Here is a 24,478-nt window from a genome sequence, read left to right as displayed (position 1 = left end):
AAGCAAATGTTGAGTTTTAAACATGTACTGAAAACATGGAGTTTGTGTATCTCTGGGATAGGGAGTGTACGGGATGATGTTGTGTATATTGATGAGCAAGAGGTTCTGATTGTAGGATTCTCAGCATGGCAGTTAGAAGGGAAGGGGACCTCTCCAAACACTTGAATGGCACAGAGCATAACTCCATAGGAGCTTATTTTCATATTTAGCTCGCCTTCTGTTTCCTGTTAGGGTTAACTTTGATATGTGTAATTTTGATGTGATATTGTTGGGATTGCAGTATCAAAATACACATTTGCAGATAATGTGGGTTGGTAACAGACTAATCTTTTCTTTTGCAGAACTGGTATTGAATAAAAGTATTTCAGTCACAGAGCATCGTTCCTTCCAGTTGGATGTTTTGGTGAATGACACAGAATTTCATGGCCCAGAAAGATCGGTGATGCTTCATTTCAATGTCTCCATCCTCCCTGTCAGCATTCAGTTTCCAAACATGACTTACCAGTTCACAGTGAACAGAAATGCTGAACGTTTTGCACAAGTAAGAACTGTGTTAATTATACTTTCGCTCTCTGTTAGAGACAGAGCTTAGTAGATAGATCACTGGGGCGAGATGCGTTAAAGCGTTGGTTGTAGCTGTTTTAAGTAGAATCGGTGAAAAATGTGATATCAATATGACTGTTGCTGGATGCAGTGGATATCGGGTAGACTGGACACTAGCTCTCCCATCACGTAGTAACAGAAGAGGGGCTACACGTGCAAGTATTAATAGAGAGAAACAGAGACAGGAGGACCTGCAACCATGAGTGGCTTAGGCATAAATAACCAGAAAAATATCAAGGGCAAAAGAAGAAATTTGTCCCAGCTATTGGATTCCCAGCTCTACATATTCCAATATGTTAATGGCTTTTCTCCAGATAATGGCTGGTTAGAAATTAATGTGTTTCCTAATTTAACCCTCATTTTACCTTAATCACCACCATTGCCATTAATAATGCCTTCCAGAAACGCTTTCGAACAGGTTGACATTAATCAGGAGAAAATTACAATGTAATTCCTATGGAATATGTACATTAATAAGGAACTAGTTCAATATAATTAATGTTATGAAGGTGAATATTAAAAACATCAGTGATGAGCCATTTTGGGGGAGCTGCTGGACAGTATACCTCATAACTAAATAAAGCTATATTTATTAGCTTTAAACTAATACTGCCAGTGTTTTTGTAGCAGACAGGAGGATTGAGACTAAAATATGATCATTCCAATTGCAGAGAAAACCAATTCATTAGAAGACTTCTAAGGAAGAATTTGGTTTTATTAATCTTTAAGCCTCTGGCTAAAAAGAAAGAAAAAGGAAAGTTAGATATATTGCATGTTCTTATATTTAATCTGATGAAATGCACTATGGCCTGATAGCTGTTCAGGGTACAGAACAGGCCTTTCACGACCAATAAAAATGCTACTGCTTAGTCAAGGGACATTTTACCCATAGTCTGCAGTGAATATCCTAAATAAGAAAAAGATACCAAGTGCGCTCACACAGCGGGCTCCCTACAAAAAGCTACTTTATGACATTTTGTGATGCCTTGTGGCTGCAACTTTTAAATGTGCAGTCCATTAGAAACTTCAGAGCGTATTCTGTGCTTTTTGTGCAGATCACAGTATTTTTGATGTTAGGTTTGGGTTTTTTTGTAGCACCAGATTGTGAAAGCTTTATTCTCGGCGGTGTAAAACACTCTTGCCTGGAGATAGGGGGAAATCAGTGGGTTTCCCACTAAAAGAAATAACAGCATACGTGTGTAAGATACTCATAGTGTAGCTCTTAGCATCTAGAAATGGGCCCCAATTGTATGTATGTCACAACATGACTGTAATTTTAAAAAGCGTGGAAACTTAACTGTTAGGTGTGTATGAATATATATGAATTAATTGATTTTTATATGTGTGTATATATATGTATACGTATACACGCAGATTTTACATATAGGTGTATGCATACAATAATATTATGAATGAATGAATGAATTCCAAATTAAATTTGGTTAAACCATGTTTATCTGTGCATACCCTAGATTGCCTGAACACATTTGTTTGAAGTCTGGGAGTATAGTTCTCTAGTTCCAGAATGCAAAACCAAAAAAAAAAAAGAGTTAACTTTTAAAGCTGCTGATTTTGCATGTTGTCAGGACAGTCAAACATCTGAAAGGGAATTTTAGGGTTTGTGGAAACAATGGCACTTCCCACTAACTATGCGGTTTCACTGGGTGGCAGTAGTAGCAGGGAAGACTGTTTCTGGCAAGAAGGACTCCCAAGTCTGTGGGAAGAGATCTCTCTTTGTGCTGCCTAAACACAAATTCACAAAGAGATTTTGTTCTGGTTCTTGACCAGAAAAATGCAAAACTCATCCTGGCTCTGGAGATGGTCTCAATCAGTTACTGTCATCCACTTACTTCTGAAGCTGGGTTTGAATTTACAGTGTGCTCAGGTTGGAGCACAAGTCAATGGAAACAGCTTAGTCCCCAGCACTTCACATTATTAAAGTCGTCTGCATAATTAGCTGTGATGTGCCAGAGCAGTAAGGAAAAGTACTGGGCCAAATCAATATGAAGGCTGAACTGTCTCTTGCCCTAAGGAAAACACAAGAGCGTGAAGAAATGATTAACTGCTGGGCTGATGCCATTTGTCTATTTGAGCAGCTAAATGAATTGAATAACAGAAGCATGGCCTGACGGTACAGGCTTGCCCAGTGGCATTTAACTTATCAAAGGACTTAAAGCTCTATTGACATTTACTGAGACAAATGATGAATAACATCGGCTGAGATTTTTAGAGAGGTTATATGTCCAAATGTCCCTGGAATTCAGTGAAGAGGAACGTTATCATTATCCAGACTTTATTACTCTGGAGCTCAAAAGGTGGATTTTTCCATTCCCATTCCTGATAATGGTATTTCTGTGTTAACTATTGTGTGTCTTGCAAAATGCACTTTTGTAGGTTCCTCCCCTGTATGTTGATGTTAATCCTGATCACCAGGCTCTTTTTTACCCTCCTCATGAGAAAGAGGAACTGGCTGCTTCTACCTCCTTCCCCTGATGCTGTGCTCTGCTGCACGCGAGAGCTGTGCTGTCTCTAGAACCTGAGGTTCAGGGCAAAGTTACAAGCTTGGGCTTTACCTAGTGGAATCAGGCAAAAAGAGAAAGCCCATCTTTCCTGTAGAAACTTCTTGAGGGGGGGCATTTTTAGCTTCTCAAATCATACAGAGAAAGCAAAACTGGCCCATGCGCTACTCTAAGGATAATCTGCTCTTCAGGGACCCCGAATTTATGAGGTCTTCTCCATCCCCTTTGCAGGAAACTTCTGTTGATCAAAAAGGTGCCTGGAAAAAGCAATTATGACAGAGTAGGCAGAAAGGACAGTTTAACCTAGTCTATATAAAGGTTAATGCCATGGAACATTATTATGTTCTCCTACTGCCTCAAAGAAACATCGTCTAAGCACTTGTAAAACACTGCCAGTTGCAATGCAGCACCAAAGCTAAGATGACGTGGTTCTGGAAGGGACCTGTCTAGACCTTGTGTCTAGACAGAGTTTATGAACAGTTCAAGTCTTTTCTTTACTTCTTTTTCTTCCTGCCAGTCCCAGCATGCTGTGGAGAGGAGACAGCATGGAAGAAGCGGCCTAGCTTCTGATTGCTTTAAGAATCTTTGTATGTTATCCTGCCACCAAAAAAACCCAACCAAAAACCCCAGCAAATGGTGCCAAGTGACCAGTCAGTGATGTGAATGGGAATAAGTCAGATGAAGTGGGACTATCCTATGACAAAATATGCTTCTAGGACTGCAGAAGCTTTCTCTCTGACTTTAAGTAGTCCAGGTTCATAGGAAGAGGTCTTAGTACGAAAAACTTTTTTTTTTTTTTTTACATTCTTTAATAAGAATGCTAAACCCAAGATGTACAGATATGCTTTTACTAGCAGTGGTGTTACTTGAAAACACATCTTAACTGCAGTGTTTGAAAAGAATCCATCACCAAGTTCCCTTAAATAACACCCCACCCTTCACATTGTGGTTTTCCCTGCAAGGAAAGCCAATGCCTCTGGACCTAATCCGAATCCCACTCTTGTAAATGGAAAAACCAAAGTGAGCTTTGGATCAGTTCCTATAGGAGCTGGACAGGAGACCGGGCTTTACATTCCTGTTTCTTAAATAAATTGTTTCAGACTGAAGAGTGCTTTAGCATAGGTATTCTGGCAGGCAGAAGTTCAAATATGGCAAACCAACATATTTTCATTTTTAGATAAAAATGTTTAAAAAATTGCAAATGGGAAACAATGAGGTTCTTATTCCTTTTAAGGCTTTCAGGGAAGTCTGCTGGCCAGAAACTTTTTGACTGTAATACTATGAAAATTATGTATTAGCAATTTCTATTTCTATCTTACTAGAAAAGAGTCTCAGCTTTGTTCACACTGAGCTGTTTGCTTTCTCAAGCAAAACCAAAGTTTTTCTCACTGATCAGCCTGGGAGAGAGCAGGGACTGACCTCAGACTTTCCCAAATCCCAGGGTCTTGTTCTCTCTGAACACTGCTGACCATCAGCAGTAGGCACCAAATATCACCGAGTCTCTGGGTCAAGGCTTTTTGCATTTCCACTATTAGCCTGCAGACAATGGTAATGCTTTCCCTCTCTTTTTTACTGAGAATAAATCACATTTGAAGCATTCACGTACTGCATTGGTAGTAAAATATCAAATCTGTAAATGATATCATTGGTAGTAAAATATCAAATGCTGAACTCTGCAAGGTGTAATATGCTCAATTTTCTTTCAGATATTTTTGGGAAGCACAGAATATTTTTTCATGCATAGATTTGTTTCTGTTGTCTGTGATTTCTTTGTTGGTGTTTGAGCCTAGATAGGAAAAATCTGCATTGAAAACTGTATGAAATTCCGTGGTGTGAACATCACCTACAAGTTACTGCCCCCCAACATAAGCTGCTATCCTGTCAGCATACTTCAAGGCCGAGAAGACAAATGGGGAAGCCTTTATGTGAATGATTCCTCTGTGCTACGCAGACCCGAATGCAAGGAAATACAATACACTATTCAAGCTACAGACAAGCAGAGCAGGAAACATACCAAAACCCTCCTCACTGTTGTACTGGAAGGAACTCGTAAGTACCCGAGTCAATTAGAACTATTTACTATTTACAAGAGGTATGAGTATTAGGTGATGCATTAGTAGGGTATCTATAAACTGATGGCATTAACAATAAAACCAAGTCTGAGTTACAAGATATGGATCGCAAAGTTTGCATTTTGAGTTCTGAATCAGACCTGCCTGTAGCAGGTATTTGTTGGAAGAACTAATGCACAGAACGGTGGTGTATCGTATGCAATTCCTAATGTTCATGATGACATTTGATTTAGAAGAATCTTTTTTGTGTGTCTGTGTGACCTTTATTTTGTATTTCACATATTCCTATGGAAGAAAAAAAAAGAAGTGTGTATATATATGAGAAACCATGAATCTCTGGCCTTAAGTATATTTATTCAATCATCTTTCTCCCCACTTCTCACTCCAATTTTTCCTTATTTAAAAATTTTTGTGCTTAACATTCATGTGGCAATTGCATTTACTTCATTTTACTGAAAAGTTTATAAGGGCAGAACGTTAGAAATATTCTACAACAGCCACAGCAGAGGAGGATTACACTGGGAACGTAATCATTTCTCTCCAAACCGTATCACACTTTGTGCAGAACCTTACAATTCTACCTGACAATTGCCTCCATTCCCTTGTATCATATCACAACTCCTAATCCAAGAGCAAACAGGTTGTGCTGTCTGAAATCACACATTCCTAGCTGTTGCTCTTTGGGCTACTACTGCATTAGCCCAAGTACTAAGTGTTTTCCCTCAATTAAAAGTTTTGTATGAAGCTATAAGTACTTATGGTCCCCATTTTTCTCTTATCAGTATGTTAGCACATTTCTACAGTTCTAGGCATTGACAGTGTGCTATCAAGCAAAGATAACCATGCCATCATGTTTGTCTTTTATTTCATAGAGAAGAAACACCTGGACTTTTCTTTAATTGTTATCTAAGTTTACTGATAGTTGGGTTGGTCAGTGGTCAGACTTTCTCTCTTTTCTTCATCTTTCTTTCCTTCCTATCTACCCCTAAGAAAGCAGTTTTCCTTCTGATTCGAGCTGACTTGCTTGTGTATTCATCTCCCTGTCCTGCACTGACAGCAAACCCTCTTCCCAACAGTTCTAAAAAAAGAGGAGGACTGCCCTGACTCTTGTGCTGTGAGTAAGCACCACGCTGAATGTGAAGAGTGCGGTGGCCTGGGAGTGCTAACAGGAAGATGCCAGTGGAGACAGGGGAGTGGAAAAGGTACATTTCTGTTGTGTGAAATCAAGCTTCTGTTTAGTCATATTTGTGCATTTGCCTTCCATAGATATAAACTGATTTATTCTGGCTGGACAACATGGTATAGTAAACTACACAGAAGCTGGGGCTAAAAAAATTAGCCGTAATACCCAAATGAAACATGCACTAGGAAGGAAAATGAGGTTAAGTTGGAATGGTCATTCTTGATCTTGTCCCTGGTGATGTTGAACGTGATATGTAAAACATCAGGTAATGAATTGGGTTTGCAGCAGTGTAACTGGAATGGGTGACTTACGGCTTGCAAGATAATCTCTGCGACCATGGATTGAGTTTGGAACATACCAATGAGCCTCTGAGCAGGTATGCCCCCGCAGACAGTTAGTGAGCACAGAAGATGTGTCTTTGTTGTCTCTGTTTTCTGAGATCTGTAGCACAGATCTGACAGGTGACAGTACTCTTGACTCTTCCAGAACAATGCTTCTGTGCTGATGCTTTATCCCTTCAAACTGCATGAGTATCACAAATTCTCTTTGATTACTTGTAACCTTCACATTCAAGTATGTGTGAAATTGTGTAGAGACATCCTTAGTAGCGAAAGCCACTCTTCAGTCTCAAAATGGTCAACTGGCTCTTTTTCAAGTAATACTCACTGTAACTGCGAGTGACATGCTCAAAGAGCTGTCAAAAGCAGAAAACAAGTGAAAAATATATTTCTTCCAGTTGCTTTTAGCTGTTGTCTTGCCTGTTACTTTAGCGGATGGTATTTATATTCATAGGTGTTTATATTAAAAAGAAAAGTAACCTGTGCTTGTGTGTGTCAACGTGCACTGAGAAGATGCAATACGCTTTCCTTCAACGCCTTGTGGTGTTTGTGCAGCTGTCTGTTTCTGTGTTAACAGGGATCACCACAAACTATTCCACGTGCACTCCAAGTATCAAGACTTGTCCGGATGGGACCTGTGATGTGATTGAGAGCAAAGATCCGGCTGTGTGCCCCCAAGACTGCACAAGTATGGAAATGTTTTAGGATGGGCTTTTCTGTTTCACTACTGATCGCTGTTCAAGTTCCACTTTCTTGATCCCAGATACCTTTACAAGCTCAACATATTTAGCATCTCTGCATTGTCATACCTGCATTTGAATTGTACAAGAGAGTTAAGGTTGTGGGGACTAATCTTGTTCTTTTTTAAGCCAGTCAACCAACACCTATTGGCTGACAGTGATGGAAAGATAAGGTTTTCTCAGTAATTCTCATTCTGCTCCCTCTGCTAATTCACAGGTAGTGTTTTTCAGTGGAGGTATTTGCTGAAACAGGTATAGGTTTTAGGCAAGTTAATGCCCTATTTCCAAACTTTAGCACAATATGATAGAAACCATGCCTATTTGAACTCCAATTCAAATAAGTAAGAAGAAACAAATTTCAATTTAAAACAAACGTGCTTACAGAGGATCATTTGGGGAAATGCACCTGGCCTTATTTGACAGGTGACCATCAAAATGATCCAATACCTTATCTATTTGAAGATACAGGCAGAGATTCATATAAACAGCATTTATGAAGGATTGAAATGGGTTTGTGTTTTTTCTTGAACACTTCTACATTTCACTCATATACCTGCTCATACCTGCAAGTTCACAATCACCCTGAAGATATAAAGGTTAGAAAAACAGTGTATTGCACTTGAACAATTTCAGTCTTCTATAAGATGATAATTTTTAAATGGATCTTGTTATCTATCAGTATTTAATTCGGGAATAAAGACATAGATGTTTCTTAAATAATTCTTCTGGCTCTGACATTGTATACTCCAAGTTTACATTTTAAAATGGAGTCTTAGAGGAACTAGCATTTTCTTACAGGCTAGGACTTAATGTTCTTCTATAAAATGAATGAATAAGGAGGCACCTTTGTATTTCTTACATGCAAGAATGTGATTGTGTATTGCAAATTACTTTTACCACAAAGATAATGATTTCACTAGAGTGCAAAAAACCAATCCTTAAAGTTGCAGAAATGCTTGAAGTGAATGCAAATAACTTCTCTAATCATCTAAAAAGAATTCTTTATTGGTAATAACCACAATCAGTTGTCATTCTAAAAGTGGAAATATTTGTGCCAGAGGCTGCAATGCTAAAACATGTAACGTGCAACATATGCAGCATCAGATGTTTTGCTCAATAGAAGCCTGAAAGAAATACTGTCTTATTAGGTAATGGAAGCAGGCAAGTAACACAAGCTTTCAAGATGCTATGTAGGCCTTTTTAATGCCTGAGTTGGATAACTTTATACATGCTTTGACAAAATTCAGAACCTGGGCTGGTGCCCAAAAGCAGTGTATTTACAAAGAAATGAGCGTGCTTTGGGAGCTCAGAGGTGCAGGAGTATATTATATCAGCTTTTACTGGCAGAGGACATCTCTTCGGGAATGGCAAGCAATAAATAGAAAGTCCCAGATGTGTTAAGATCAAGGATATTCTTTAAGTACACACAGTTGCTAAAATACTTATTTTTATAATTCATCTATCATTATGATGGCTGTGTACTTGAGTCCCAAAATTGCTTTCTCACACTACCACTATGAATATTACATTCAAGGGCACTCAGCTGAAACAACTGGTGCTGTGGCTGTGCCTATCAAATAGAGGCAATCTAGCTGCATTCTAAGCAAGAGACTTTCTTGTAGTAAGTAACTGCTTCAGGGCTGGTTGTAGTGTGTGAATCTGGCTAAACATTTGTAAATGAGTGGTCTTTGTAGGTTCCTCTGAACTTTGGCTTTCTGATAATAGAAAAAAAAATATAGTGCTTAGGCTTCTACCTTGCTTTGTTTGTCTTTGTTTTCAGCAGTAGCTGGACGTCATCTTTGGTTTTGTCCAACAACCGGTGTTTTTACTTTCTGAATTTCTAGAGTTTCTATGTGGTGTGTGGGATAGGGCCATGGTTTTTCCTTTTTCCAAATGATCTTGAAGCAGGGAAGGCTCTTTCCCACCACAGGGCAATGGAAACAGCTGATGATTTAAATCGGGAGCATGTGAAACACCACACAATTCAAAACAATATTGATAATTCTTGGAATTTCCCTACCAGCAATGCATTGGTGAAAAATACATTTTTGGGTCTCTGGAATGCATGTAGGAAGCTCCATGTTTCCAGTGTACACCTGCAGTGAAAATGTACTCCTCCTTTCCCTGCTGTGTAAAAACTCTTTTTCTTCAAATCCTTCGCTCAAGAACAGTTTAGATAGGACCTGCTCATCCCCTGCTTCCCCCTTCTACCAGGTCCTCAAACATAGGCAGATATAAATAATATAATTTTTCTGAGGCTAACGGAAATTTTATTTCATCACCTCTTCACAATAGAGAAAGTTGGCTGGTGGGGGCATAAGAATTTTTGGGAACACCCATGCTTCTTCAAACAAGTGTCAGCTCAGAGAGGAATGACTCAGCACAGTTTTTTCCAAAATTAACCAGCTGAGCTGCATATAATTTAGTAGGTGGGGCCTCTCTAGAAAGATGGTCAAAATCTGTCTACTTTGCTTAAATACTCAAGTCCCCGTTTCACTTCTTCTAAAAAAGGATGTTTGCCTTTATGTTGCCAAAAAATATCCTCTTCCTCAATTCATGTTACACACCCAAAGAAATGTAAAAGCAAGAGTCACTCACTCTACTATCGACTTAGATGGGATGGAGGAAGACGAGTTGAAATAAAAAGACGACTATATTGAAAAAAAACTTGTTCATCTTTTGAATCCCTTTATGGTTTAGGTGATTTTTCTGAAAGGCAGCTAAACTTGCAGAACTTGATTGGTTTCTGTCTATACAACGCTGTTTGTGATTAAAGGCAGTTTATAAATGAAAAATGTCACAACTAATGGTCATTTTTATAATATATGCAGGAAAAAAGTCATCTATTTGGAAATACAGTTGCAATTACTCTGCATGAAGAACTCCTGCTTGAAATCAAGAGCAGTTCTGTATGAGTTGCTGCCCTTTTTTCCTAATACTAAACAATGCATTTTTAGATAACAAAGATTCATTTTTTATCACTTACACTTGGCACTTACTCTTAGTGCTTTCACTAGACTATCCCGTGGCATTTTACAGATGTGATTAAGTATCGTTATCTCCATTTGACAATGGAACAAATGATATCTAGAACAGTACGCTGACTTTTCCAAGGCAAGAGGAAATTGGCATCAGAACCAGGAACGGAACTCAAGTCGCTAGACCGCTGGTCTATACCATTGAACTGTACATCATCTCATGTGTAAAAAAGTACCTAAGACAACCGTGGACATAAACTAAAATAAGTAGACTAGAGGAGATATTTTAGGGAGAATTTTAAAATGTAAGATGACCTCACTGATACAGAACTGTAATGCTTTATGAGGAAACTGAGTCAGGACAGCCATGAGATGATCATTTGAGGCAGATGTTTGGCATTAAATAATGGGATTCTGTGTAAGGTTTTAATGAGTACATGAAATCAGGAAAGTATCCCATCTATGCAATGCAAAGAGAAATACTGTATTTTTGTGCTAGATAAATTTTAATCCAGAGTCTTCCATAATGGGAATAACTGCTAATCAGGGCTAATGTTCAAGCAGTCCAAGGTCCTCTCATTTCAGGATCTCAGAAATTTCAGAATTTAGCCTCTCCCCTAATTTTCAGGAATCACTGTCTTTATTGCTGCGCTGTGCTGCCCTGTCGAATTTCACATGCATACTAGGATAAATCCGTGGAAAACTTTGAGCCTTATTTTTTTTTCCTTTAACTACATGTGAGAATCTTAGCTTCTGTCTGTATTTGATTAGGTGGAAACATTATTGGTGGTCATGGGAAAGGCATTGGAAATCTTGGAATTAAGTCAGGACATGGGATATGTTACTGCTTCCCAAGACAGAACTGTTACTGTGAGAAAGATGATATCAAGGGTAAGTCTAAACATTATCTGCTGTCCTCATATTAATCTTTTCTTCTGTTTGTATCTATCATCTGTATATATACAATGATCTAAACTTGTGGGCATGTTAATAAGCAGTATCTTTGGTCAGAGACTGCTAACATAAAATTAATTAAGAACTGGCACCTTCTACTGTGGAGTCTGAAAATCTTCAGAGGGGAGGTATTTCTATCCTTGGCTAAAGATTCTTTTTTATCCATTACCACCTGACAAATAGGTTGGTCATCCTTTGATTTCCAGCAGTATTTGCATTTCAGTGAGACTCACCTGATATTTGCAAAGACAGTTGGGAGAATTAGAATAACAACTTCTTTTACTTTCAAGTAATGCCAGCCTCCTAATAATTTCTGAAAATCTCGGCTTCAGAATATCAGAGATAGCCAGCACCCATTGTGTTAGGAGGAGGAGTGGATTACTTTTTTCATTGACCTTTGTTGAAACAGAAAAGCTCTACACAGTTGTTTGAAAAAGACTGATGGGGATTACATGCGGCTTGTGGTGTTTTTTTTGTTTGTTTGGTTTCTTTTCAAAAAAAAATTTTTTATTATTGCTAATACTAAATATAACATGAAATATTTTGCATCTTTAAAACTGAATTGTTTGGAATATATCTCAATTTACTCTTGAGTAAATTTTCTGTAGGCATAAGAAGAGAAAGAGGAAGCATAAAGCTTCTTGCTTTTGCTTTTTTTTTTTTTTTAAATTCTAGAAAGATATTGTGCTGTTTCCACTTATTTCTGGGGTACAGGTTGCAGATGTAGCTAAGTTAACTATGTATCTGAAGTCAGGATTATCTGATGAACAACAGTGCAAGGACTGTATTTTGGATCTCAGTTCCTTCCGGAAGCGACTCCCTAGGAATGCTGTCTAGGGGCACATAGGCTTAAAGAAACTTAGTTTCCAAAGTAAGACGCTAAAAGTGCTTCTTCAAAAGGGGAAGTAGTAAATGGGGAGGAAAAAATGCATATTACTTTAGAAGCAGTTGCGGCATTAGGCAATGTTTTCAGAAATAATTAATTTGTTAAATACAAAGCAGAAATATTCTAAGTTTCCTTATAATCTAAAAAGTTGAAGAGAAATATTCTTTAATGTCTAACAATTGACATAATGAATTAAATTCACATTTGAAGATTTTATTTGATGGGTTGAACGGCTCTAACATAAACTGTTGTCCACAAGCAAAATTCAGTCATATGTCTCCAGAGAGAGAAGTGATATCAGAAGATCAATATATTGTAGGCTGGGTCTTAAAGAACAGTGTCAGAAGTAGCCTACATCTATAAAGATAAGGCATATGGGGTCAAGCTACTTATCCTTACATTTACACAGGCAGTTAGGCAAACAATTAACCTGCTGGTGTCCAAAATAAAAAAAGAATTGGTAGGTGCAGTGGGCATATTTGCAAATTCTCAAATTCCATTGAGAATTAGCTATTAGGTTTTCCTCTAGGTTTTTAAATCATTTTGAGTTCTGTTTCTGTCACACCTGTGTGCGTCATGTGCGCTGCCAAATCAGAAGTAGGAGACAAGCAAAGTTCTAAGAAGCTTTTCTTGGTCCACAGAGCAACTATGTGATGACGTGTGCAAGACTGTGATAGCAGGGGCAGTGCTGCTGTCCTTCATCATCTCCGTGCTGCTTTCTTCCTACTTCATCCATCGTTACCACAAGAATTCTCCAAAACCACCTATTGCCTCCGCAGAAATGACGTTCCGGCGCCCAGCCCAGTCCTACCCCATCAGTTATTCTTCCACTAACGTCCGCCGGCCTTCTTTAGATTCCATGGAGAATCAGGTGTCTGTAGACACCTTTAAAATACCAGTAAGCCTGATGTCATTTTGCATGCTCTTTTTCTATGTCTTTCTTGTTCCTAAAGAATGTTGTTTATGCATGCACAAAATGTTATGGAAATGCAATCTATTCATAGAAATATCCAACTCAAATAACTAAAAGAGAAATCCCATGTACAGGCAGGGAACTGAAGATACTTAATTGGATAAACCATATATTCTTCTATTTTTGTTACGTTTTGATATAATGTAACATCTTAGACCTAATTTGAGCCAATGTTTTTTTCTCTACAAATGTAACTCTACATTTGACAGTAGTGTGGTTTTACTTTGCCCAATTAAATACTAATAATCAGTAGGTTTGTAGTCTCTGTGATGAGCCATAGTATCACAACAAGGGTAAGTTTAAAACAAAACAGACTGTAGGTGTCAGCTGGAGTGTGAGTTCTACCCACATTTTAAGGATTTTTGCCCAGTCACACTATCATACCTTTAATCTAGCTTTTTCTGTGTTGAATCTCATACTATCCATGATGCCTGCCAGCTGGGGCGTTTTCATAGACCAATACAGTAGAGAAACACTGCCACTTTATATGACGTATGTGGCAACATCAAATCTGTTTGGATGTTAGATATTGAGGTCTTCACAGACCTTGTGCTTCATTTGCTTTAATTTCTTGTCTGGTTTGCACATCTGTCATCATTTTGCAACCATAAGGCTTAATAACACTAATTTCATAAGAGGAGGTTTGTTGTCTCTGATGAACTCCTAAGGGAAAGCCTTATTCCATGAGTAAAACTGATTTACGTCTCTGTGAAGTCCAAGGTCACATATTCATAGTTATTCTGAAAGCAAGCATTTATCCTGTATCACTTCATGTTTCATTTGTATTTCCCAGATCTGTAAATATAATCCATTATCCATAGACTACATGTACAGCCTGTTTTGAAGTAGGTGATTTCAAGGTAACGGAAAAACACTTTCAAAATACCTAGAGATTCAGAAGCTTTTATAGGAATACACTGGTATTGATAAAAAGAGCGACCAAACATTGTACACCAAAGTGTACCTATTCCTGAACAATGTTCTCCTATCGAACATTAATGCTTCAGGTGCAGCTAGCTACTCCTTTTTTTCCTTCATCTTATAGGGTTTCTTTTCTCTCCTGCAGGAAGATCCAAAGTGGGAATTCCCTCGGAAGAATCTGGTTCTGGGCAAGACTCTTGGAGAAGGAGAATTTGGAAAGGTTGTGAAGGCAACAGCATTCCGACTCAAGGGAAGAGCTGGCTATACCACTGTGGCAGTGAAAATGCTAAAAGGTACATTCACATCTGGGTCTGAAATGATTTGAAAACTATTTGTTGTAACCTTTGAATGGATTTTAAGAGGGGCTAGCATGAAAGTAAAAGGTCAGCTAAAACCAACCATTGTCACACCCTCCATTTTTTCCAGCATTCTTTTATATTCTGACAGATTTCTTGCTTTAGGAGCTAGCATCACATTGATCCAAATAAGTGATTTCCACAAATTCTAATTCATGATGTGCAAGGAGCCTCTGACTTAACATAGCAAATGTATTTAATTTTGTTCTGCATTGATGGAAATATTGCAAGGGCTTGTTAAAGCTTTCTGATTTTTTTCCCTCTACCCAGTTTTCTTCGACAAAGCTTTTTAAATAAAACATGTTATAATCGTGTCAAGAGACATAACAGACCTATTAAGTTACTTTTCTGATTGAGAATTCCATCTACTTTTATACTTTCTGATCTGCTTTTCAATTACTAGGAGCTCTGCCAAACTGGCTTGAACAGCCCAGTGCTGTCTCCTGGTGTCTTCAGTTTCCCCTAAGACTTTAAAGCTGGGGAAAAAAAAGTATGCCTAGATAATGTTGAGATGATAACGTGAGACCTTGAGCTCGTTCCCATCTCTGTTCAGTAGTTTTCAGCCCCAAATATACCTGCTTCTTTCCCATATAGAAAAAGAAATTGTACTGAAAGAAAAACATGAAAAAATTCATGTTTCTGCTTGGTCTCTGAAGTAGAAAGTCTCCAGTATTACTGTACATTTCAGGTGGAAGCTGTTGTAATGCATGGCTTTTGCCACCTTTACAGTTATATATATAAGTATAGATTTTACATATCTAATGTCTGAGCCTGGTTTCTAAGAAAGACTTCACTAGACATGCAATAATAGTGAAGGAGGTCAGTGGAAATGCTCAAACAAGTTCCTTCAGGAGGCCATTTATTCACCACAGCCTGAAAGACGAAATAGATATGAAAAGAAAATTGCGTCCTTCTCTACCGTCTTGTGTACTAGTTCATACGTGCATGTAGTCCCTACATATCAGGCACCTAGGAATATATGAGACAAAGAGGGGAAACAACCTTCAGAAAGGCTTATGGATGCAAGAAGATTCCTTTAGCTGGGCCACTAGCTTTAGCTGAATGACCCCAACCATTCACTGCTGCTTAAAAATAAAAACATGTAATTATAGAAAAATGTTATACTACTTATCACCACTTCTATTACGTGCAAGGTTGGTTTTTAAAAAAGAAAAAACCAACACATCATCTGCTGCTTGAGAGCATCCCATCATTTTACCAAAGAAATAAATGCATTATGAAGTACATGCCTGCATCGCAAAAGGTTCACTGGAGAACAGGTCATATGGAGGAAATTGAGGAACTAATTCTTTTCAGAAGTGAAAACTAGTTAACCATTACTTGTAATACTCAACTAACGACCTGTATATCATTATCAATAGAATAGTCTTAGTAATAATTTCATTTAATATTTATTTGTGCACTTAATGTCTCTGATTTTCTAGCACATTTTCATCAACAACATGTGACTGAGTTAAGATTTCAAGACATAGCGGTAAAAATGCTGCTTTTACTTGCAGATAATTTAACATTCAGCTTTCCCTAGCTATTATGAAGGAAAGAATTGACAGAATTGATAATGTGAAGGAGTAACCCTTTATTTTAGGGACCTTATTTTAATAAATTGATCTGACATTTACAGAAATACTTCAGGCTCTAATGAACCCCTTTGTAATGTAAATTACACTGCAGATAGTCACCTGAAATTCCATTTTCCAACTTGACTGTGAAGAACATTTGTCATTCTGCAAATATTTATCTGTTGTTATCAGTTTAACTTTACTGTTAACACATGACAACTCAAGTTATAAGAAACATTACATTAGTCCACAGTGGTCTTTATAATGCTGTCAGGAAGTATAAAGGACAGTTATTTTGGATCAGGCCAACATCACCCATTCTTTCCCTGTAACAGATGCAAAGGGGGTAATTTGTCCAAGTATTAGGGACTCTACACTGTCTGATCTTTAAAAGGGAATGGTATGTATACCAGTATGTTAATGGAGAAAGCCTGCTGCTTATTGCTTAAAACATATCTCCTGCCTGAGCTGTGTAGGTGGGCGCAATCTGTGGTTAAGAACAGACCAGGGTAGCACTCTCCCTACTTCGTCAACTTGGCGTTACCTACTGGGGAAAGAACAAGGAGCCGTAAGTAATTAGCTGAGCCAAAATAGTCTTGGAGCTATGGATGGAGGTTTAAAGGAACAGAGGGATAATTTTTTCAGCCCATTATTACCACTTTTCTCATATGAATTAAATCTGACCTCCTGCATGATACGAATGCCCTCGTTACAATAAAAATAAAGGGGAAACCACCAACCAATACGCAAAGAGACATTATTCACAATTTGTAAAAACAAAGGGCATAAAGCTTCAGAGCTAATTGTCTCCATTTGTGCACTATCAAAGGTTGTTTTTCAAGCAAACAGGCATGGTACATGGGGAACGTTGTTCTGTTCTTGCATATGCTTCACAGTTCCAGAGCTAGAAAAATAGGACTTTCTTATAGGCACTAACTTGATGTTGTTCATTTTTGTTTTATATAAATGCATATTTTTTGAAGTCCCTATCAGCAGTGAGAGACCATCCGATCTTGCATCTTCACCATGGGGTAGAAGGCTCTGAAGACTGAGTGGAGGTTCAGACTATAGTATAATATATGGCAGATACAAACATATAGTACCGATACAAACATATAGTAGAACAGAATAAAAAATTATCATGACCAGGGCAAACTATTAGCACACGTATTTTAAACGGATATGCAAATAAATCCTTTAGTGCTTACAGCCTTTATGAAAAAACATACAGTACGGTACAAAAGATAAGAAGCTGAGCTTGTTTTTTATTAGCCTTAAGTAAAGGTGACCACATACTTGAAAACTGCCCAGTAATAACATTCTGTAGGAACTATCCAGGGAGGTTCTGTGTGTCAGAGAGATGAAGGACGAGGTAGAAAAAGGGTTATCTCTGACCTATAATGTCTCTATGACTGAAGATCTCCTTCAAGCCCCAGTGCATTCAAAGAGGAAGTTTGTTAGTCAGAAGAATTCTGCAAAAACAAAATGCTTGAAAGGCTATGAAAGGCCCTAGGGGCTATATATTGTCATACGATTCCCACTGACATCAGTGAAGTCTGCATACATGTCTCGCAGTAAAATCAGTCTGAACTGTACGTTCAGCTTCTGAACTCTAAATCTAGATATGTGCTACAAGTGTAAGCCAGTAGATTAGTGGATTTTTATTCCGTCAGAAAATGTATTTAGGAGGAGGAGGGCTGTATCATGGGAGTTAACTAAGCGAGTCTTTTTTGTTTGATCAACATAAAATCTTGGCTTTCATATTCTTCTGAAGCTTCAATTCCACAGATTCACTCTAAAAAGCTGCTTTAGAACACTAGAAAAGGTCTGTACTAATTTTATGGCATCTGCAAGACATTGCAGACTCTGGTCCTGATTCTTGGCTGACCTACTCTTTCTGTAGTCATTTGTATCAGGGCAGAGTGGTGATTATAGCAGGTTACCAAGCCAGAACAGCAGCAGTCCCATTCACTTGGTTCTGGTATGAATGACTGCAGGACAGTGGAGATGGGGAAATTTCTCTCCTGTGGGGAAGTACGGAGTTTTCCAACCTCTTGCTAATTCCAGGAGAAACGGTTGATCTCATACTTCAAATGGTTCGTAGAGAACCCTTGAGTAATGCTTTCCTAACCACAACTGTGTGTTTGGACACTTTCTGCAGAAAATGCTTCCCAGAGTGAGCTGCGAGATCTACTTTCAGAGTTCAACCTTTTGAAACAGGTGAACCATCCTCATGTCATCAAACTTTATGGAGCCTGCAGTCAAGATGGTAAATATTGGAAGCTCGTTATTAAGATGAAAACGTTAAGCAAGGAAATAAAGAGCAGTTCATTGATGGGTTTGGATCACTACTTAATAATTGCTGAGCACCTTCTAAATTTGCTGCTAGCTGAAAAAATGAGGGACATACAAGAAAAGGAGTGTTTGAAGGGAAGGGGAAATACTAATTCAGTGTAACTAAGCATTCTTCCTGTGGTTTTCTTCAATACACATTTTGATTCTGAAGCTATTTTAAATTTAACCAATCTACTACCAATTCTCTTCCAGTCAACATATATTTTTGTATTATGTTGATGCTCAGTAAGTGTTTTCAAATATGGGTTATATTTTAAGTTTAATGGGGTTTTCATTATTGTTGTTGTTGTTCATACTAGAACAATGCTTTGAGGCCTGAGCCAGGGACTGAGATCTCCCTTTGAAAACAAAACAGAACAAACAAACAAACAAAACCAAAAAAGAAAGACAACTACAGATCCTTTTGTTAAAATATAGCTGGATAGTTAGATTGATACTCAGTTCTCCTCCTCTGTCACAAAACTATTGTCTCCCTCTTGTCGTGAAATATTTGCTAAAAGCCACAGTCATTGAAAGGTATTTCAAGGGCAAAAATTGTCAGACACGTCTATTATAAACTGCCAAAGAAGCAAATTTTCGTTGTTGTGCATAGGAATTGATCTAAGTAATTTCTGTTCATGTTAAATGAAGTTGCATCGCAACATCCTCTTCCTTTCGCATCTGTAATTATGCAGCCTAAAATCACAGTATGCGTGTTGCAACCTTGGGCAAAGGCCTGCCTTTTTGGCCCACCCAGTTCTGTTGTAAGTGGCACTTTTAGCTGTAGACAGAGAATATAATTCAGAACTGAGTCATCTCTGAGCCTTAGTAAGGTAATGAACCAGCAGGGTGGGATATTATTTTTTTTTTCCTCTTTTTAGTACAATATATTTTTTCATCCCAAAGGAAGGGAATTGTTTCTGAGTCACAGGCTTTTAATAAATATCAAGTTAATTCATTACTGTATGGGGTGGGAGGGCTTTGATACAGCAGACAAATGTATTTAGCATTAAAGCACTGAGTGGATATTATTCATGTAGGTAATGGGGAGGAGAAACTAATGGATTGAAATGTCAGAATGTTTCTAAGTCCTCTGAAAAGGCACCTTAAATGCAACACTGGAATTAGCAGATGATTTGTGAGCTCAGTATCACAACTCCAGAAAAGTATTTAATTTTTTTTTTTGAAGTTTCTCTAAGCTGGGCTGTTTCACAGATCTGATTTGTAAGAAGGTTGTCTCTTTTTTAGTCTCAAATTATCTAGATGAGGGAATATAAGCAAGAGCCTGAATTCTGCTTTGATTTAGCTTACATAGAGGATGTAAGCTAAAAATACTCTGATTCCATGGCTGATTCAGTGCCTTTTACATAAAGGCCAGAGGTGTCTGGAGCCTCTGACTGTTCAAAACAATGTGTTGATTAGAGGAGACTTTTCTGGAAGAAAAAAAAAAAAGGTTGTCTATTAATTGTTTACTTATGAGTGTGTTTGTTTATTTTAGGACCGCTATATTTAATTGTGGAATACGCTAAATACGGCTCCTTGCGCAGTTTTCTCAGGGAAAGTCGAAAAGTAGGACCAAGCTACATAGGTAGTGATGGCAACAGAAATTCAAGTTATTTGGATAACCCTGATGAGAGAGCCTTAACAATGGGAGATCTGATCTCATTTGCATGGCAGATATCACGAGGAATGCAGTACCTTGCAGAAATGAAGGTAGGGCAGTATAATAGTGATCTGAGCATGTCCTTGTGATAGATGGATGTGTCAGCAGTCGGTTCCTCCACAGGAAGCGTAAACACTATTGTTTGTTTCTTCCAAAAGCTTGTCCATCGTGATTTAGCAGCCAGAAATGTATTGGTGGCAGAAGGGCGCAAAATGAAGATTTCTGATTTTGGCCTCTCCCGTGATGTATATGAAGAAGATTCATATGTCAAGAGGAGCAAGGTACAGTGCGTATTAAAAACAGTGGGAATTATTACCTAATCAAGAGAATGAATTTATACTGCAGGACTGGAGCACAGAAGAAAAAGATAATAGCTATTTTTTATTAACTTAGAATAATTCTCTATTTTAAAGAAATAAAAATTAAGATGAAGCAAAACTATGAGCTTAATCAGTGGGACAGTAATACATATATGTGTAAAAAATGTAGCTTATTTAATCACCATTACCTCCTCCGCCTCTTTTTGTTGACTCGTCAACAAAACCAATTTATTTCTAATATGTAGAAGTTGTTAAAAGTAAAAGAAGGGTCACTATGATGATTAAGGCCTTGGAGCGTCTGACATGCAAGGAGAGGCTGACAGAGCTGGGTTTGTTTAGCCTGGAGAAAAGGGGGCTCAGGGGGATCTTACTGATGTGTATAAATACCTGACGGGAGGGAATAAAGCCAACAGAGCCAGGTTCTTCTTAGTGTGACCCAGTAACAGGACAAGAGGCAATGGGCGCTATTTTAAATATGAGAAATTCCATTTAAAGAAAAGAAAAAACTTTTTTACCGTAACAGTGATCGAACACTGGAACAGGCTGCCTCGAGAATCTCCGTCCCTGGGGATATTCAAAACTTGGCTGGAAATGGTCTCAAGAAACCTGCTGTGGCTGACCTGCCCTCCGCAGAGGGGTGAGGTCCCTGCCCACCTCAGCGGTTCTGTGAAAAGCTGCAAGACAATATGCAAAGAGTAGGATGAGATCTGCTGTTTTTTAAAGGCAATGTGCCAAACAGTCTGTAATAAGTTATTTCTTTTTCTTAAGGCTAGAGAGTTCACACAGGATGCTTAAAAATAGTATGTGTTTTGTTAATGTAAATACAGAAGAATGACACCTTTTTTCATTGCAGGAGCTTTTAACTATTAACCTTTTCACAGGTAGAGGGCAGCCCATTTTTAAATGAGGTGGGCCCTCTCATTTATCCAGTTCCTCATCACACTGCCTGAAAACACAAACAAAAACCCCCATCGTTTTTCTCTCTTTTCCTATTTATAATTAAAAATATAAACAAAAAAAATCCCAAGGAGTTGAAAAAAATGCAGACAATTTCTATAAAGATCCTAATTTCAGGAATTATCACATCTATGCAGAAGACTTGAAGCAAAGCCCTCCTACAAATACTTCCAAATGTATGAAAGATACCAAATCTTAATCAAAGTGGTACATCACAGGTCAGGGTAGATTAGGAACTAATGCTACCTGCCGGAGGTTATTTAAATTATTATCAGGTGCCTAGATAGAGTTCTGTCTGCTCGCAGTGCTCATGGCAGGATTCAGCATTTGGTAACGTTTCACCTGTAGGACTGTGCAAAGGAAATTTGGTAGAAAGATGAGTTGCTGATTCACATCGCTACTTCCCTGAAAAGAAATGCTTGAGCATAATAACTTTGAGACTAATAGATAAGTTAAGGCTTGTCATTTTTTTATTCTTGTAAAAAATACTGTCAAATGCAGCAAGCCAAGTCCTGCTTTCTGCCTGTTTGCATCCACCTGTCTCTGACATCAGCAGAACTTCTGCAAGTCAATCCTAGGCCAGACTGTGACGTTCACTAACACTGCTTTCTATTGACTCTTTCTAAGACGAGTAGCGTTGGTTCAGTTCCCTCTATGACTGAATATGAAAGAGTTGCCAACAGAATTTTTTGCGTGTGAAAATTTTAGAACTTTGTGAAAAGATTTCCATAAATACTGTGAATTTTCAGTTTAGCTTTCCCTGTTTTTTCAGGCCAGTTTGTGTGAATGTTTCATAAGTCAAAATAAGTTGCGAAGAAAAAAAACCTTTCGGAAGACATGATCATATGCAAAAGGGCTCTGCCACATTCATTTAGCTATCTTCTGATGTATGTGTTTTACATTGATCTATACCAGTTGCTCTGTATTTTAAGAATGATGCATTTACATAAAGGCAGTTTAATTTTATTTGGCGGTGTGTTGGTGTACTGAATGGGTATTTTCTCTTTACTTCTGAAACACTGAAGTATTCTTCAGCGTTCTACTGAAACGCTGTAGTATTCTTCAGAGCCTAACAAGCATCTGCTTGCATAGGGAAACAGGGAAAAGAAAAAAATTGAGAGGAAGGAAGAAGGATAAGTTTCAAATCCTACTGAAACAGTTGTTGCATATATATATATGAATTTCATGAGAACAAGAAGTAAGGCATATGAATGCTAGTGATATTGTGAAGGTTATGAAACATCTTGGAAATTTTGCAAAGCCAGATTTTCATAAGTATCTGGGGCAGATTTCTCAGATTTCATTAGTGAATTTCTGCTAGCGGAAAGTAGCATCTTGTAGATTCAATTTAGTAACCAGTAACCGAATAGGACTGTCCAGGTACAGTTCTGAAACCTAAGGTATCTTGACATCTAGGTGCTTCCATTTATGCATCATCCCTGATACAAATGAGATAGCGCTTCCTCTTTAATCATCATTCCCCATCATTTTTGCATGTGCACATTTCCCAAACGCAATGGGGTGTATCCTGTTAGAAGACAGACATGTTTGAAGAATATAACTCTTTGGATGAAGCTCTTTGTTAAGAGGAGAGTTGAGTTTATCTGAAACTGGTGACCATCTGGAAAAAAACCACACCACCTTCTTGTACGTAATTAGATTACCGAAGTGTGTGGAATGAAATGAATGAGTGATTTTAAAAACTTTTACAGTTGTTCTCCTCACTATTTTTCTTATGAAATGCCAAATCATTCAGTCCATTGGAAAATTAATTAGAGTATGGATAAAGTGTCTGCCACAGTTTTGAAGATGAATACCTTGGTTTTCCACCTGGAAACTTAATTTTCTCACCAGTAATTGCGTTGTTGCTTTTTTTCCTTCTAGGGTCGGATACCTGTTAAATGGATGGCCATAGAGTCCCTATTCGATCATATCTATACAACACAAAGTGATGTGTAAGTGTAAATTCTTGCATCCTTTATGGTTTATGTATTTGTTTAAGGAGATGAGGGAGGAAGCAGAAGAAGGTAGGTAGTAGCCAAAGCTATTATTCTTACAAAGAGACATGAAGAACACAGCCTGGATGGCACCATAAGCTGGCAATGATACATAGTATTTTTGCTGTTGAATTAAATCTGAAGAAAAGATTATCAGAGGTATTTAGGTACATAATTCCTGTTGAAATCAACAAGGGTTGAATCTGTTCATGTGCCATGGTTCCCTCGAATATACAGACGCAATTATTAGTCTTTGCTAAAGATAACAGTCATACCCAAACTTCCTAGTTCCTGTTCATCCCTTGTCTGTAACACTTGCTGGCAGATGAGGGATGGGGTGGGAAGAAGGGAAGAACTTAATGCCTGGCCTCACTCCTATTGAAATCAATGACAAAACTCCAATTAATTTTAATGACAGCCAGCTCAGACCTTAAGGGAATAGTCCAGTTCCAGTGCCAAGATGCAAGTTCATTTGCAAGATTAGGGAAACAGAGATCCTGAAAATGGATATGCTCCTATCTCCACCTGTGATGATAGGTGGCAAAGCAACCACAGCTAAGCTGTTTTCACGTCCGATAAGCAAGGAGCCAGGCAGAGGAGCGTTCGTATACATTTAACTCGGGATCAGATACTTTCACTTCTTTCTCTCTGGGATGAATGATGCTTGTGACTAGTCACCAAGCAGACACTGTAAAACTAAGTACTATTTATTTAGGAGAAAAACCTCTAAGGGACTGCAAAAGCAGCAGTACCTATGCCTGATTTTCTGCTAGGTAGCATTTTGGGTAGCATTTTGATACCTTCCAAGCTTCCCTTGAAAAAGAATCTGACTAAAGCAAAGTTTTCATTAAACTCAAATGGAGTAAAACACACCAATCTCGATGACATTTCACTTTGGGGGAAAACATTTTGATAATAGCAGTATGTGCAAATAGGAACCTCTTGATTTGCACTTCTAAAATTATTTGCATTCACTTTTTACTCTTCTCTCTGCAGGTCAGAGCAGTTTTAGTGAAATAAAATATTTTGCTTGCCTTGGAAATTCTTTACAAAATGAATTTCCAAAATATTTTCATTCATTTTGTTTCACTTGGAGTAAGAAAA

At 38.0% G+C, this 24,478-nt stretch overlaps 1 protein-coding gene and 1 long non-coding RNA gene across 4 annotated transcripts in view; one reads left to right on the top strand and one right to left on the bottom strand.

Annotated features, from left to right (window-relative positions):
* The window catches only part of LOC142084164 (uncharacterized), a 63,589-nt gene that overhangs the window by 14,534 nt on the left and 24,577 nt on the right, over positions 1-24,478 (bottom strand). For all 3 annotated transcript variants that reach the window (XR_012674267.1, XR_012674268.1, XR_012674269.1), the window contains one exon: positions 20,936-21,094. This is a non-coding gene — a long non-coding RNA (uncharacterized LOC142084164). The remainder of the gene's footprint in view (positions 1-20,935; positions 21,095-24,478) is intronic.
* The window catches only part of RET (ret proto-oncogene), a 37,148-nt gene that overhangs the window by 2,322 nt on the left and 10,348 nt on the right, over positions 1-24,478 (top strand). Inside the window, exons 3-13 of the mRNA XM_075154359.1 lie at positions 342-541; positions 4,913-5,171; positions 6,271-6,396; positions 7,293-7,403; positions 11,205-11,324; positions 12,915-13,171; positions 14,313-14,460; positions 18,265-18,372; positions 19,936-20,150; positions 20,259-20,381; positions 23,262-23,332. Coding sequence (XP_075010460.1) covers positions 342-541; positions 4,913-5,171; positions 6,271-6,396; positions 7,293-7,403; positions 11,205-11,324; positions 12,915-13,171; positions 14,313-14,460; positions 18,265-18,372; positions 19,936-20,150; positions 20,259-20,381; positions 23,262-23,332 — 1,738 coding nt within the window. The remainder of the gene's footprint in view (positions 1-341; positions 542-4,912; positions 5,172-6,270; positions 6,397-7,292; positions 7,404-11,204; positions 11,325-12,914; positions 13,172-14,312; positions 14,461-18,264; positions 18,373-19,935; positions 20,151-20,258; positions 20,382-23,261; positions 23,333-24,478) is intronic.

The sequence above is a fragment of the Calonectris borealis genome, chromosome 7 (genome assembly GCF_964195595.1).
Source record: "Calonectris borealis chromosome 7, bCalBor7.hap1.2, whole genome shotgun sequence".
Classification (NCBI taxonomy): domain Eukaryota; kingdom Metazoa; phylum Chordata; class Aves; order Procellariiformes; family Procellariidae; genus Calonectris; species Calonectris borealis.
This window is presented reverse-complemented; position numbering and strand designations above follow the sequence as displayed.